Here is a 17,187-nt window from a genome sequence, read left to right on the forward strand (position 1 = left end):
AATGTCCCCTGTATCCATAGGGAGCCAAGTCACTTGTCCTTACCATAGTAGCTTAAAGTCAGTCCACTATCTGACTGAACAAGGAAAGGTGAGGAAGGTTGGGAAGTCTTCATAACAGCTCTGAAATACCACCACCTGCTAAAAAAAAACCAAACCAAAAATCAAATATACATGAGAACATTTTTAAAAGGACTCTCACAGATACCTGCAACACCAGAAGCTGTATTATACAAGACCACTCCCAACTGACGCAGAGAGGTTAAAGGGGAAGCTTTTGTCCAACACATTATGATGCTTTATTTCTCTGCTTTTGATTAGAAGTCCTTAAAAAAAAGTATTTTAAAAAGGGATGTCAGAACTGTATAAGATCCTTGAGAAACGCAGTAATTCCCTGCCACTGGGATTTCTGCAAGCTTACCTGGTTTAAGTATAGGGAATAAGGAGGTTGTACAGACTTGTGTTGTAGCTAGTAAACACACTTGCTGTCTGTGAACTTTGCATGGGAAAAGGGAAGGGATTATTGAGGATGTGGACAGCAGGCAGACAGTTGAGGGAGGAGCTGTGCAATGATTACAGCTCAGTATCAATTTATTATCCATGCTCTGTGCAAGGCAAGGAAGCAGCATAGTGTTCGGTCCTTTTCTGAGCTCAAATTTCCAAGGGACTAAAAAGCACAAGTTGAAATGCGCTTTTGAACAATGGAGTCTTGCTATGACTACTTACAAGTATATACCGAGAATAAAGCCATGTTTACAGTTATATCTTTTCCTGAATCAAGATAGTTGTATATAATTATATTGCATGGCACTTCAGTCTAAGAAGGCTTTGAACCTCAAAAGGAATAGAGCAGTAAGTCAGGGAGGTGCCTAACAGCTCAATCCCTCCTGGGAGTAGATGGCACTTCTGAGTGATTAAAACCCATTCCCACCACCCTTCTTAGTAATACCCCTCCCCACTCTCTCACTATATATAAGGGTCTGTTGACTTCTGTTTCAGTGTATCTGAAGAAGTGTGCATGCACACGAAAGCTCATACCAAGAACAAACTTAGTTGGTCTCTAAGGTGCTAATGGAAGGAATTTTTTTATTTTTTATTTTGTTTTGACTATGGCAGACCAACACGGCTACCTACCTGTAACTATAATCATTGGGTTTGGGATGAGCCATGAGGAGGCCGCTCATGCCTCCTCCAAGATGGAGCCTGGATTTCAAAATGGAACCTCAAACACTAATGCCTGATATGCCTAGTGGCTTGGACTACAAGGCTTCCCACACAAACCAACAGACTGAACTTAAATAAACCCTTTTAAATACTAAAGCAGGGAAGTTCCATAAGGAACTTGTTCTGGCACATTTTACTTAATAATAAGGTGGGTGTCAGTGGATAAGGCATTCAGTATCAAGATTTTCAAGTCTGACTGCCTTGACTGAACACCAGTGAATTAAACAAATGACCTCTTGACAGCCACTCTCCCAGCAATGGTCCAAAGGAGGAAGCATATTTTGCCACAAAACTCAACCCCATTTAGGGGTGCCACGACTCTATAATAAAGCAGCCACCTAGCAGTAGGGACTACATTTGGATCATGTAAGTATTAAAATAAGGGATTTCTTCCTCCCTTACAGTTTTTAAAATAGTATTTTCTTCAACCATTTTTTAAAGAAAAACATACCTTCATTCAAATCTGGTACAGCTGCTTGGAAGTCAGAGAGAGATATTTCAGAGGCCTGTGGGCTGCCAGTTTGCTACCCCTGCTTCAGAATATTACACTTAAGGAAAAGCATGTTGCATAGGGGAAAAAACACCACTCAGTGGGACATCACATGCTTTCCTTGCAAAAAGCCACGGGTTTAATCCATGGCATCTCCTGGTTGGGCAGGAAAGGACTTCTGCTTAATGTCCTCGACAGCCACTGCCAGTCAGCAAGAACAACGCTGAGCTAGGACTAGGGGTTTGATGCACTGTAAGGTAGCTTCCTATCCCCCCCCCCCAGAAAGTTGTTGAAGACAAGACAAGCATTTTCCTAAGTGTTTTTAATTAACAACCAAAAACAGGCCAGATCTTGCCTGTGAAAAGCAGAGCACCTGCTCTACAGTTCATGCCTTGAGTGGGTCAACATTTCTGAATACAGGAGTTGCATCTGAGCCTAACAGAGGATAGCCCAAAGCACCAATGTGACTGTAAGCCCACACCAGGAGGAAGGATGATATACTGTTCTTCTGGCACAGGCATCCCGTTAACTTGGTTTCTTGCCTCCTCTCATAGGCAGGCATCTATTCCTGCATCAGCTTGCATGGCTCTGTAGCACTCCCCAAATAAAGTCACAAAGACTTCATAGTTGCAAACTTCTAAACAAATCTAGAAAATAGTGTGTGGGTTGTTGTTTTTTAAGGATTTGGCTGCTAACTCTGCTCTGTCCAAGTAAAATATGTTTGCATTGTCAAAAACACGAACAATTAATGTATGGTATCTGACTTCTTCAGAGCAGACTCATGGAAATCTATCGACTTAAGCCGGCAAATGTTAACTTTCCCATTCATTTTGAAGGGCCTGTTTCAAGTATGATTTAGTCAGATACCACCCATACTTTTTAACATGGTGGCTCTCCTACACATACCTACTATAGTTTAAGATTTCAGAAAATGTGTAGCATGGTGCCATCTGATCTCAATCTCATTTCTGCAAAACTTAAAGGGTGCCTTCTGGCAGGGAGGGGGTGTCTTAGAAGAAGTTGTACCACTGAGTACTTACTAAAACAGTATTGTTGAGAAGCTACAGAACAAACATAAGTTAGCAGGAAAACAACAAAGCCAACAGATTTCTGCTTTGGAAAGCTGCCACATTTTGTTCATTGCATCACTTGTAAGCAATGCATTTATTAATACTACAAAAGCAACTTAACAGGAGCAGAGCAGGAAGGACAATGAGCAAGCTGGGTAACACAGGACCAGCAGTGAGGGAAAGAAAGGGTTAAAAAAAAGCTGTTCTGGAGATTATAAAAAAAAAATCACAGCAATAGCTGCTGAACTTCAAGGACATACAAAATTTTGCACATACATATCACATCTGAATCCCTATTACGTGTAACAATTTTTATATAAAATATGATCAAAAGTCACTTCCTGTTCCTTGCAAAACCCACTTTCTCCTGCCTCCTTGAAATTTGTCAAACTGGCCAGAAAGCAGCTTCCCCAAATTTACACACAATTAGAGGAGTAAAATATGGGCACTGATCACCTGCATAGCACTAAAGTAACGGTATGTAGAACTCTCGCATTCCACTTACTGCCAGTATTATTGAACTTGCTTAGATTACGTAAAATACATAAAGCCCATTTTAAAAATCTTGGTAGCAACCTTCTAACTAGCAAGCAACTGTCCAGAGCATGGATCCGTAATATGGACACATCACAAAATGTTTATAGACAATGAAACTCTACCACAGTCATCAGAAATGCTACTGTGGGGTAGTGACTCCCTTTCCCCCTTTAATCTTTTCTTTTTTTGTGGTATTAGTTATTTCGTAAGAGTGTCACACAACAATATTTTAGCTCTGCGTGCTCCCCATCGTTTTTTAATCTCTGCTTTGGACTCCAAACAGCCTTCACAACTAGCAAATTTTGGTTGTGTGGTGCCAATGATGTGCACCCTTAGCAGAACCCACAAGTTAACGGCTTCATGCCATTTCTGTATGACACGGCTTATTTTTCTTGGCCTTCTCATTATTTATTTGCCGTGCCTACAAGCTGTGGGTGCCTATCGTTATTTGCAGCAACGAGGGCAACTGTACTGTTCCAAGAAGCAAAATTTTGTCTGTCCTTGAAAGCAGAGCAGCTAAAACACTTAGCAAGCAAATGCCGTTTGGGGAGCTAAAGTGCTAAGGCTATGCCATGTCTGTACGAAGCAAGGTCACCAAGCAAGCAGGTGCTCACGCTGGGTCCTTACCTGGCAAAGGCTGTCCCAGCTCCGCCTGCACTTTACCCTTCGCTGCTCCTTCCAGAGGTAAAGAACCTCTGTCCCCTTTGTAGAGTTTCGGTTTAAATGGAGAATCTTTCTCTTTACCTTTTGATCCTTTAGGCCTGCCTGCTTGCTTCTTCTTGGATTTACCATCTCCTTTCACACCCAGAAGCGGATGGACTTCTGCAAAGGAAGAGGCAGGTTTGGAACAGGAAGTACATCTTTTCAGTTTACAGTGCATTTACTCGCCCTGTGTACTTTGCGGATCTCTGAAGGCTCATGCCGTAACACAAGAAAGGGGACTTGTGGCATTTTTCTTTTTTTAGCAGTGATTCTGAATCATTTTAGAACAGTAGGATGAGCCAGAAGTTAGAATAAAGTTGAGTTCACCAGCAGGTTATTGTATAGAAACTGAAGAATAAACTTGCTGGGCTACTCAGACCAAGACAGCACCTGTTCCAGGTGCTTTAGAGGAAATGTATAACACCAAAGGTTACTAAACAAGTACTTGAGCTAAGTGACCATAATTTCCATTCAGTGGTCACAAATAGTAGGAATGCCTCCCCACTGAGGAGTGCAGCCAGACAAAAATTCTATGCATGTGAGGAAAGATTCAGTACTGTTAACCCCAAGTGAGTAAGATAATAAGATATAAGAGGACAAGAAACATAGGGATCTTACTTGCTTAAATTAGGGTTGCCATACACCTGCATTTTCCTGGACATAGTGGCTATCAGAAGCCATGTGCAGGCGGAAATCGTGGAAATGTCCGGGAAGATCCGGACGCATGGCAAACCCATGTTTGAAGTCTAGATTTTGCTGAATTTGCTTAAAAGTAGTTCATCAACTTCATTCTTTTTTTGAGATTTTATTTGCAATACTGAGCTGAACTAGCATTTCCATCTGCTCAGACTAGTTAAAGTTACGAAGGTATTGGACAGCAGCAATGATAGCAATTCTCCCTCACCATCATTGGGTACTCCCTGCAGTTCTATGTTGGTTGTTTTAGGTTTCTTCTTTGGTGGCTGAGGTCCATCAGACAAAGACTGCCTCTTCTTCTCAGAGCCTATTCCCTCATCAGGTAAGGCAGTCTGCACTGCATCTGGTGGAGGGCCATAGGGGTTTTCCTCCGGGTCTTCCACTTCAGGAGCAATAGGCAAGTATAACAAAGCTTTGGAGTCTTCCAATTCTTCATCGCTGCCAAAGAAATAGTATTTTTTCCCATTAAACACACAGAACTCATGCTACAGGATTGAAAAAAACACACACAACACAATTTTGAGGGCTACAACACAAGAGCTATACTGACCTCCAAAATTAGCCATTCAGACACACTCTACAGCAGGAATGGCTAACCCATAACCCTTTAGATTTTGCTAACTATGGCCCCCATTATCCCTGGCCATTGGCCACACTAGATCCAGAACTTCTCCTACAGGTCATTTGGACTGGTGGGTGGGGCTGCCCATCTATAGATCATATGGCATGGGAGGTCAGGTGATTCAACTTCAAAGGTAGAATCAGAAATGTCCTCCCCGTTCTTCCTTTGCAGCCTGGTTGCAGCACTTCTAAGTGACTCTTCCTTTCCATATGCAATTGGGCCCTTTTTGAATTTGGCATCTTTTTCTGTTGCTGCAGGATGACAAAAAAAGGAGCCAAATTCAAGAAACTCTACCAGAAGCTGTAAAGAAAGAACCAAGCTTACCTGTGGAGCGACATCAGGTGATGGTCAGGTGGCCATGATTTGAGCCAAACTACACAGCAGCCCAATGGGAACGCCTGGGGAGCCTAAATAGGTTCATAGGGAGGCTCTGCCTTGCTCATATGAAAAGATATGCATATTTACTCTGCAATCCTAACTGGCCTAGCCAGGGAGAGTCTTATTGAACACAGGGTGACTTTCTTCAGAGTAAACCTGCATAGGATTGCACTGTTCATCTATTAAAACCCATAACTAAGATTTCTTTAATTTGTTGACAGTCCTAGTGAACATTTCTTTTTAGTGATCAGCAAATATTTATTGTGTGCAGCCTTTCAACACCCTCGCCGCTGCCACATTCACCTGCTACAAAAAGCAGCAATGGGATCTACGCTGGTGACGTCCACTTCCTCATCCTCTGCAGCATCAGCACCTGCAAACCAAAGAAATTCCAAATCACAAGTTGGCAGCAACAGAGAGGTCTCATTGCCAAGCTTCATCTAATGTCTATATCACAAAATTAAACTCATGCTGTTCTGATGCCTCACTTCTTACAAAATAATTGGCAATGGGGAAAAACGGTAATATAAGCATCAGTAACGGAAGACTCATCAGCACCACTGGAAAGGGAGTCTAGGGTGCTCAGCCTTCCTAGAAGCAAAGGCATTCTCTGGAAACGAAACTAAATGAATGTTACCTAGTGGGTAGTTTGGGTAGTGGAATAACTAACCTGAGATCCCAAAACAGCAAAGAATAAGGAGTAGTAGTGGCAAAAACTAGAAACAGTTTGCTACCGCTTATACTAGACGGGCCATGAAATGGGCCTTGATATGTGGCCTATATAGGCTCAAAGGCTCAAACTATGTTAAATCAGAAGAACTGTTAAATTTGTATCTCACACCTTGAATACAAAATGTTCCTGAGGTGGACAAGATACAAAAAAGACTAATACCGTATTGGCCTGAATATAAGGCACACCCGAATATAAGCCGCACCTTTAAAATTGGGGGGGGGGAGAGAAAAAATAAAAAATACCTGAATACAAGCCGCTCCATTCCTCACTGCTCTGAGCTGCATACTGGGGGGGGGGGGGAGAGAAAGAACCGCACTGCGTTGCTAGTGGTCTTTCCCCTTCATCGCTCTCTCCCTTTCTGGGCATTGGGGGAGAGGACATGGGACTATGCAAGGGGCAGGTGCCGCTTTGCCCCGTGCTCCTGGCTGCATACCGTAAAGTTGCGAATATAAGCCACACTTAAACTTTTCACAGTCAGAATTGGGGGGGGGGGGGAGTGCAGCTTATATTCAGGCCAATACAGTATATCATCAGACGCAGAAAGGGCATCACTGATTATTGCATTTTTTACTCTGCCATTCACACACAGGGGATGATGTCTCAGTGCATAATACTGAGGTGCTTTTTGTACCTCAGTATTCTCTTGTACCATGATGTGCACCAAGAGGCAAAGATTGCTTGCAGCTCCAGTTCTGGGGGCAGAGGAATGGGGTAATCTGGGCAGATGCTACACAATAAGGATGCAAAGCTATACACAGTCCATATACTTTTACACTGGGCAATTTCAGTCAATGCATTCTTTACCTGTCTGCTCCGGCTCGCTCTTATCTTCATCTTCTATGTCAAATTCAGACTCTCGCTCTTCATATTCTACATTTTCATCCAGTTCCTTAAAATCAGGTGCAAAGGCACTCCAGTTTTCCTAAGCCACAAATCCAAAGAACACTTTACACTCGTGCCCTGGTACAGCAGCTATATAATCACACCCTAGCTATGTACCAAAGTGCCACAAACCATGTGCAACATCATAGGACGAGTCCTTCTTTGAGATTAAGAGTCACAAGGCCTACTAAACAAGAGGGCTAGTTACTTGTTTTACGTAACATGAAATCAGGATCTCTTTCATCTCTTCCCATTTTTCTTCTCTCAGTGAAAATCATTCTTGTAACCCTCTGGCTACAAACAGTTTTCTTTTTATCAGCTTTGAAATTATTTGATTCTCTCTGATGAGTATTTTTAGAAAGGCGTTGATCCTGCAGTGTAAAAGCTTATGCAAATAACGGCAAAAAATAAAACCAGAATGACCAATGAAATAAGGGTCATCCAGGGAAATTAAAGTGTGGAAATGAAAGAAAATGCATCAGCACTACCTACCACTTGATTTTGAGCCCATATAGATACTACACCACTGGAAATAGAAGCGATGATAGGTCGGACAGGATGCCACTAGATTGCACCAGAAAGGGGGAAGAAAAATGGTACATTTTTTTAAAATGCAGTCTGGCCCATTGCCGTGACAAGATGAATCCTGTTAGAAGACAATGCAGTACTTACTGCCACATCTAGCAACAGCTCTCCCCTTGTGCCATGGAGGATTTTCACTAAGTTCCCAATGCTCTTCTCCCAGATGTACAAAGCATGCTGACGTGCTGACCCTGCAACAATGTACTCCCCATCGCCAGAGAAACAGCATTTCTTCCAAGGCGTCCTGCAGAAATAGCAATTAACAGAACCTTGTTCTAGTGTACACTAGGGAGAAGCAAGGGTTCTAAAGAACTGCAGTTGTTAAAAGATGATCATGCATAGCTGGAAGTGGGCTTTTCTCTGAAACTGCAAATAGCAAATTCTGCAATGCAAGTTATACAAATCGGTCAAGTCAGGATACGTTCCCCCAAAATAACTACTTTGATCTTATGTCTCCTGCAAACAAATCTTGAAGAAAATAAGAAAGCTTGAAAAAACTATATGCAGATTGCAGTTGCTTCACTTGGCTTGCTATTGCATTGTTGCAGACTTTGATGCTGTGTCCAGTCGCTTTTGTAAGCAACCAGAACTGATGTGAACTTATAAAAATATATATAATAATAGGACAGTAGCTGGTGCAGAGGAGTGACTTAAAAACTGTGAGAAGGACCTGGCTGGCAACTAAGCAAGGAACTGTCAACAACTCCCATCATTCCATCTGGCTGCTTCAAAGGGAGCATCAAGATGAGCCCCCGTCCCCATCAGCCTAGCTAAGACCAGTTCTATCTTCATTAGCAGCCAAACAACCTAGCATCAGAGGGAAAGGTGAGATAGCAAAACACCCCCAAATGCCACATGCCCACCCCGTTGCCCCCACCCTCAGACAACTGGCCATGACTATCTTAGTTTCCTCTTCCCAGGCTATATGAGTTCTCTGTTCTGCGGGGCATTTGAAAGCTTTAACTGTAGTGCATCTTAGTGGTTTTAGATCTGCTAACCGATGGCTGTTTTAAGCTCCTGTGATCTGTGTTGCATTTTATTGTGTTGGCTTTTTGCATTTGGGTTTCATGCTGGGTTGGAATTTTAAGACTGATTGCAGGTTTTACAATATAATTGTTATGCTTTTAATCAACTTGTTCAATGCCTAGAAAACTTGTTTATGAAGTGTTTAACAACTAGAAGAAATAATATGAATAATGAAGATTTAAAACTTTTAACTGCCTTGAGTGAACTGGCAGAAAGATGTTTTATAAATGTAGTAAATGCAGCAATTAATCCAAACACTGCCGTGTCTATGAATCTTAGGCTTCTCTTTACACTACATGATTCTATGTTAGTGATTGTGTTTTGAATTTAAGTTAAAAAAATACAGCCTATTTTTTTATTACAGAAGACTAATCCCCCCCCCCAAAAAAAATTCAAAAGGTAATCGTGGACAGCGCTGCACAATGTAGAAAGGGCATCCTGCTTTACTGCAGAAGAAAGGGTTCTGGGAGCCAGGAAGCAGACATTCTGGATCTAGTTCCTTTGAAACAACAACACTCAACGGCTTTAGGGGTAGAATGCTTGTTTTTCAAGCTTCGAGACATGAAGTTATACCAGAGGACAAACTAGCAGTAGGGCACCAGAAAAGCACATGCCCTTGACTCAAGACAGATAATTCCTACCTGTTCACCAAGTCCTGCAGCTTTTGCATTGGCTCTGGTTCTCCATCTCTACCACAAGTCAAGATTTCCCGACCGTCATAGACTCTGATTATGCGATCAGCAGTATTTATTAGAAAGCAACTAAGGGAGGGGAAAGAGATACAAAATGCTGCAATGATACCATTCATTCCAAATATACTGCTGAGCCACTGATTATATAAGAAATAGGATAAGCCCATATACCAGGATCCTAGTACTGTATTATTATTAATACTTTATTGAATTTATTTGTTACACTTCCACCCAAGCCTCTAGGTGATATACAATAAGAGTTAATTAAAAGCATCCAATATAGCAATATCACTATAAAATAATTAAAACTAAATCACCAGTCAGACTAAAAAGTAATGAAACTCTTACCCCTACAAGCACAAGCACTGGCAAGTTAATAAAGTATGAACTAAGACCAAAGGTACAACCAAATACCTCCTTTAGGCCTGCCCAAGGACAATGTTATTTGAACAGCAGCTCTCCATGTATGAAAGTGTGAACAGAGTCAAAGTCTTCAACTCACCTTCCTTTTCGAGCAAACTCTATAGATTTAATGGCTGTAGTATTGCTGGTTCCTGTAGTTACTCTGAAGGAAGCAACAAGGTCCTGAGTGTCTGTCTTTAAGACCAAGATCTAACAACGTAAGTAAAAATAAATCAGGTAACTTTAACTGTGACCTTTTCACCACATACGCTTCTTGTTTAGAGTTCATAAGGAAAGGCAATAAAAGTCTGCACAGACATCAAAGTGTGCTATTAAAAGTCAGTCCTGTCAGTGATTTATGAGACCATGTCTTCCTCTCTCATCAATAAAAAGGAGAGGTTAGCGGCAAGTTCAACACCAGCAACACCATTAATTTAAGACAGTGAAATCCAATGGAGCAGGTATGGAATTAGAGTAGACAATCTCTGTGCAGCAACTGCATGCAATTCATTCCCTAAAATGGGATCTGTCCAAAAGAAAAAGTCCCATGGTGACATTGTTCACTACATTAAATTCTGAAGGTTTCTTGGACACAGATGGGTGTGGGGTGTGGAATTTCAAAGCATTTGGGCTGTTTATTTAAATAGGAAATGTTATGATGTTACATAGAGTTAGTATCTGATTCAGTTCATAGCAGATATGTCAGAGCGCCTAAGCTGAATTCTTCATTAAAAAAATATAAGCTTTCATTAGAAATGTAAAGAAGCCAGCAACTGCATATTCAGCCAGAACTGGCAGGGAAGAATGTCAATATAGATCAAGCAATGGTGATGTACAAAAGGGTGCCAAGGTGTGTGTGTGTGTGTGTGTGTGTATGTGTGTGTAATCTTCTCACATCCATCAATGGGTTGAATGTGGCATACACAAACAATAGTCAAGGCACTATGGTGCAGTTGTCTGTGACCCTCACATGTCAACAACCTTTCATTTCTGAATAATTTTTTTCTGCATAGTCTATTTTAGATAATGTGTACCCAGCTGTTTCATCAAAGCTGAAATAAATTTTGTTTAGGATCATGATATTCATGGAATATTTTGAGCAGAGAGAGAGAGAGAGAGAGAGAGAGAGAGAGAGAGAGAATCAAGACACCAATAAAGGGAAGCACATTTCTCCTATTTACAACACTTCTAAGGCGAGTCATACAAATCAGATAATTGAACCCGCTACCCACCAAATATCAGTCCAGTGAGTTCTCACCTTCCCTTTAGCATTCCCCGTGTAGATATATTCCCCTCGCCGGTCAAAAGAAGCCACCACATTCAGATCAGAATCATCATCCACTGGTAGGACAACATGTTTTGAATCAGACAATGTTAGCATGACAGGAGCAGACTTCATTGGACATACCAACACCCTGTTTCTAAACAAACAGAAACCAACAAGAAACAAAAAAAGAAATTATCAAATTTTCTATTTTCTTACCTGGTGTCTCTTTTGGAATAGGGAAAAAGGGGTAGGCTAAAAGGAGGTTTCTAAGGATGCAGTAACTTTGTGTATGCCTGAAAGCAGAGGCTTCAGAGCTAGAGATCAGTGAGGACAAGCAAAAAAAAGAGAACACAGAGATGAAGGGTATTGCATCAAGGCAGGGAAAGCCCTCCAGGCAAAAGGCTTAGGGATGCAGACAAGACACTGCAGATAGAAAGCAGAAGCTTGGCAGAGGCACCCTTTCTTGCATGAGGTGTCCGCATCTTTTTCATTAGAATTAGGGTGGTTTTCCACATATGCAAATTAATGCAGAATTAATCTATTACTTGGCTACAATTCCTTCAATCACATGGCAGTCATGCTTTGAAACAAGTAGCAGCATAATTGAATTGGGCCATAAAGATGGCCACCCACTAGGATTAAGAGTCTCTGTATGTACAACTATCTGTGCAAAGACCCCCACAATGCCAGATGTCAGGAGGTGGGAGTGAGAGGTGCACAGTCAATGGTCTCCGGCCGCATGGCAGGATCCCGGTATGCATGGAGGGGCCACTTCTGAATACTGCTATACTCTCACCAGCATATTGATGACTTCCAAGAACAAAGCTTCAGATAATCTCTCCTAGTGGAGGAATTCAGCACCACGGTATGATGATGATCAGCACAAGCATTTCTGATTGCCAGACATAAGGACCCCTCCCCCCCCACTGTTATGGGGGTTCTCCCAACTGCTCCCCCCAGGATTGATTTGAGGGCTGTGCATAGAACGTAGGACCCCTGTTGCCCTAGTGGGACTTGTTGCACGGGCTCCCACTAGAGCAGCCGTTTTGTTGAATATGGCCCACAGTAAAGAACTGTGCTGAATAAGGCAAACAGTGAAATATAATCTTGATTAGAATAAGGTAGGCAAGAAAGCATTCAGTTTTCAAAGACTGCTCTAGGGAAAAGTCTTTGTTAGTATTACTTACTGATCGCGGGGATGGTACTGGACTTTCAGGATAGGAGAAGGGAAACGAAACCTCTGATCACAATCACCAGTCAGAACATCCCACTGAGATACCATATTATCAGTTGACGCACTCACCAATTTGTGGCCATCTCGGCTCCAACTGGAAGAGAAAGTTCAAGATTGCAACCTTTGTTTTGTTGCTATCCCCATAAATATTATTTAAAATGGTCAGAGCTACTGGCTCATAATATGTTTTCAAATCAAAAGAGTGTTCTATCAAAGGAACATCCCAGTAAATGTATTTAGACTGGGGTGCCAGTATACAGAACTGATCAGTTAAATTATCTGTTTTTGGGACTATTATTTTAACCACACTGAAGTGAATAGTGCTCTATACTGCAACTCCAGCTAAATTTACTCAGATACCAATGCATTTATAGCAGAGCAGAATGGTGATTGTAAATATCTCGAAACAAAGCATTTGTAATAAAAATACTTTATGGTTTTTACACTAAAAAATCTACAAAACCCAGAAATACCTGATACAGCAAAACACTGGGGGGGTTTTCCTACTGAAAATATGTTATTAAAAATCCAACAATGAGGTCCTGAAGTATCCAATAAAAAGTAACAAGCAAAGAAATTCTAGAATGGTGAAGTTCAAATTCAAAAAGTTATCTGTGCTGGGAAAGGGAAGTTATTTATTTATTTATTTATTTAAAGCTTATATTCCATATTTTCCCAGCAGGTGGATGCAAAGCAGCCAGGATCAAAAGAAAGGATAATTCAATGAGCTCAAAGGGATTTAGAATTGTTTTTCTTTGATAGCAACATCCCATGTTGCAAGGTAAACTGATTTTGAAACTGAAGGGCATTTCAAAAGTAGTTTGTGATGCAGAATGGAGCTCATCAATTCAAAGAAAAGATCAAAAGATCCACTGGGTGAGCATAATCCCCTTGCAAGAATCTAAGAGGAAATCAGATTCTCAGTCTATAGCTGTGATCCAAAAATACTGAATGCATGTGGGGAGGGGGGCATGAATCATCTGTGTACCTGGATCTTTCGTTGATTTTTTTCCCTGCAGCAGCTTTCGCTATCAAAGAGATGACTTTAAAAACCAACTTTCCTTTTTAGCTCTTGGAGTGTAAACTTCATGCAATGTTCAAGCTGTGTAAGTTTCAACTTGTGAAAATGATATACTGAACACATGACATGCACACTGTGTTTTTTACTTAAACTGAGAGTACGCTATCAATAAATCATATTTAACTCATATTGAGATAAATTTCTTACCATAAAGAACAGACTGGGTGGATATGAGCACTTATAATTTTAGCTATGCCTCTTGTCAAGAAGTCCCAAATGACAATCCGACCATCATTACAACCTACTGCTAGAAGTGTGCCCCACCTGTTAAAAGTACAAGTAAGGGCCATACTAATGCAGTCCAGTGTGCCATCAGCTTCCTGAAAACAATGAAAGGTATAAAAATCAATATCAACCAATTTCAGTTCAAAGCTATATAGCCAATTTGCTTCACACCTTTGAAATGTCTCAGGCAAAGTAAGGCCACTGCTATTTGAGAGATCACCTAGACACTGAAGGGAAAGTATGCACAACATTAAAAATCAGAAGTTGAAGGGATGCTGGTTTTAAGATAGACATGTTTTCCTGATGCACTTTAATATACACCAAGTATCCACATTGCAGTTCAGCAAACATCTGCTTCCTGTCTTTAAACATAATAAAACCAAGTCAGAAGCCAAACAACATTAGAATAGAATGTGTCAACTTTGAGTGAGGAGGACATTTACCTCTGGATAGTTCTGTCCAAATGATTCTGAAATAAAACAGAAGTATAAAGCATGAAATAAGTTACACAGTACCACATTCTTTGTGTTATACTTCAATTTTTTTAAAAAATGAAAGTATGCTGTATATAATGAGAAATTTGATCCTAAATGTCAGGCATTGGCCTTTAACTCTCATCAGCTCCAGCCAGCACACCGAATGATCTAGGATGAGAACAGTTATATAGTCCAGTAACATCAGGAGGGCCGTAGGTTCCCCACCACGGTTATAAATCTGTGGCGAATTCTAAGTGGTTCCATAGTTCAAAATCTGGAGGTAGTTCTAGCAACAAAGCACAGATAAATAAAATATTCTTAACTTGGCAAGGTGGGTGCAAATCAGCTATCTAGGCAACAATAAAATAGGAATATTGTTTAGTACTTCCTGATAGAGCAGAATGCAAGTGCATCACATTTGATGCAAACATGCAAATGCCAAGCATTACAAAATTATCACAACTCTGTGTAAGAATAATGTCATTATTACCTTGGTGTAATAATCTTCAGAAAGAAAGGGCTCTGCTTCTAATCCTATTTATATGGGAAGTGAGGTAGGTAGAAGAAAAATATGTAAAGCCATGCTTATAGGGGCTTTTAATCTGGGGTGCTCACATTGTTTTGTGCTTTATGATTACTGTTATTTGACTGCATTAATTGTGAGCCATCCAAATGTGTTGAAAATGAACAGAATATAATAAATTTAATAAAATTAATTTAAAAAAAACAGCCCAAGACTGAGGGTCATACATTAAAATGCATCTTTGCACTGAACATGCAGAATTCTTAAAATGCAAATAACATCAATTGAGGGCGGGCTTACCATTACTGGGATGCCAATAGGGGATTTCTTCCCAATGTAGATACTGGTTTTAGAGGCGGGATTATCCGCAGGACAATAAAAGGTGGGGAAAAGTTTAGAATACCTCTCCACAGCTGCTCCCACGCCCCACTAGCTGATGCTATTTGCATTTTCAAAACTTTCTTAAATACAAAAATGCATTTAATGTCACATCCACTTTGGCTCTCAGTTTTTCTCCTATTCAGGGGCTGCTCAGCTAAGACAGGTGTGGGGAACCTTTGGTCCCAACACATGTTGCTGAACTACAATTCCCATAATCCCCAATAAGTATGGCCAATAGGCAGAGATGATGAGCCCTAAAGGCTTCCCAGACCTGAACTAGCACGTAATGCAATGATTCCCTACTTTGTCAAGTAGTCTGCTTTTCGGGTTTTGTCTTCCCATGTAGCATGTGTCATGGACCACTTGCATAAATATCAAGAGGCAGCTGCCCTTCAAATACATTTCCAAAATGCCAGTGGTTTCTGCTTAAGATACAATCATTTTGCAAATTCATCCTTTGTATGTGTATGTGGTCACTTTGTATGTGGATCCTTTCCTTTGGAGCAGGCAGTAGCACCAGGTGTCAATTTGATCTTTCCTAGGTCTTTAAATCAAAAACTAAAGAACCTAAATTGTTCCCCTTCCCAACTGAGAATACACCAACCGAAAACAGGTTTAGAAATCAGTGGGTCTGGTTAGGATTGAGCCGTAAATATGCCTAGGAAAAGCTTTGATCAAATTCTGAGAAACCTTCGAACAGGATGGCAACCAGGTTAAAGTGAAGCAGATCTTCCAGGCAGAATGTGGGGTATCATAACGTTTCAGCACACTGAACGGGCAACTGCAGCGTGAAGAAACTTATTTGGTCCCAAGACACTAGAAATCGAGTGGTCAAAACTGGCATGGCTGCCATGGCAACGGGACTGTCAGCTTGTTTGGCCTAGCAACAGGGCAGGCAGGAGGAAAGAAACCTGCCATGGGAAATTAAGCACCGTCATGACTTCAGGGGTGGCAGTTTCTGCCAGTCGAGGAGGTGGAGGAGGAGGAGGAGGAGGAAGAGGTGAGCAGCGAAGGTAGGCGACCACGAATTTACATGCCATTAAACCAGCCCCTAGGGCTGCATCCCCTGACTTGTTAGCTGATGATGAACTTTAAAGAGGTGTCAGTCTGTTTCACTCTCGCCCTGCCAAGAATTATTAAGCCGCGTTTTGTGCAAGCGGCACGAGGAGGGGGACCTTCTCCCAGGAACCTCCCAAGCCCCAGCCCAAGTGCTTCTCTGGCCCCTGGTTCGGGTCGGGTGCCCCGGCACTTCGCTGCCTTCCAAGTCCCAGGCGCCACGGCCCCCTCCCGCAGCCCAGCCGCCCGGCACGGCCCCCTCCCGCCCCACCAAAGGAGGGCTCGACACAACCATTTAAAGCCACGCACCAAGCAGTTCCAGATTCATCTTGACCACTTTCTCGCTCCGTCCGATCCCGCTCCGGAACCAAGGACCCAGGGGTCCTCGCGCACACCCAGCCAAGGGGACCGGCTCAAGGCTCAGCCTGACACAACCGCAGCCCACTCGTTTCGCAGGGCTCCGGTCCGCCTTTCGAGTCACGCCGAACTCCGGGCCTCGACTCTCGGCTTCATCGCTTCGGGACGGCGGCGAACAGCGTCTCGGGGCAAACGGTTTGAGTGGCGTAAGGAGCAGGCAGTCGCCGGGGCAGCTACGAATCTGAGTCCGTCGAATAAAGAACACCGGCTCGAAACGAAGCAGCGAGCGCGAAGAGTTCCGGGAGGCGGGCGGCAGCGGAGGAGGAAAAGGTGCTGGCGTAACGCGTGTTATTCTAGGGCAGGTATGGGAACCTGCGTGCCTCCAGATGTTGTTGAAATCCGGCTGCAACCAGGTTATCCTGGCTAAGGCTGATGGGAGTTGTAATCCAACAAGATCTGGAGAGCACCCGGTCCACCTTCCTGGCCTGAAAGGGAAATCAAGAGGCGTGTTGCGATAGCCGCAGGGCTTGTGGGGGAAAGGCATCTACAGTACT

General features: G+C 42.2%; 1 protein-coding gene across 6 annotated transcripts; it reads right to left on the reverse strand.

Moving 5' to 3' along the window:
- RBBP5 (RB binding protein 5, histone lysine methyltransferase complex subunit) lies at positions 1-16,798 on the reverse strand. Of its 6 annotated transcripts, XM_033152797.1 has the most exons (15): positions 16,586-16,719; positions 14,284-14,309; positions 13,763-13,935; positions 12,488-12,628; positions 11,292-11,454; positions 10,134-10,243; positions 9,581-9,700; positions 8,004-8,157; positions 7,824-7,895; positions 7,254-7,371; positions 6,020-6,089; positions 4,925-5,154; positions 4,063-4,140; positions 419-495; positions 1-138 (listed from the first exon to the last, which is right to left on the reverse strand). In XM_033152797.1, exons 1-14 carry the CDS (start codon positions 16,602-16,604, stop codon positions 467-469), a joined length of 1,503 nt encoding a protein of 500 aa, XP_033008688.1. In that variant the 5' UTR covers positions 16,605-16,719; the 3' UTR covers positions 1-138; positions 419-466. The 6 variants fall into 6 exon arrangements, with proteins under 6 accessions (XP_033008688.1, XP_033008687.1, XP_033008691.1 ...); XM_033152796.1 differs by lacking the exon at positions 419-495 and having other exon boundaries at positions 3,946-4,140; positions 16,586-16,798; XM_033152800.1 differs by lacking the exon at positions 419-495 and having other exon boundaries at positions 16,586-16,796.
- Positions 16,799-17,187: the final 389 nt, after the last annotated feature.

This window comes from Lacerta agilis, chromosome 6 (genome assembly GCF_009819535.1).
Source record: "Lacerta agilis isolate rLacAgi1 chromosome 6, rLacAgi1.pri, whole genome shotgun sequence".
NCBI lineage: Eukaryota > Metazoa > Chordata > Lepidosauria > Squamata > Lacertidae > Lacerta > Lacerta agilis.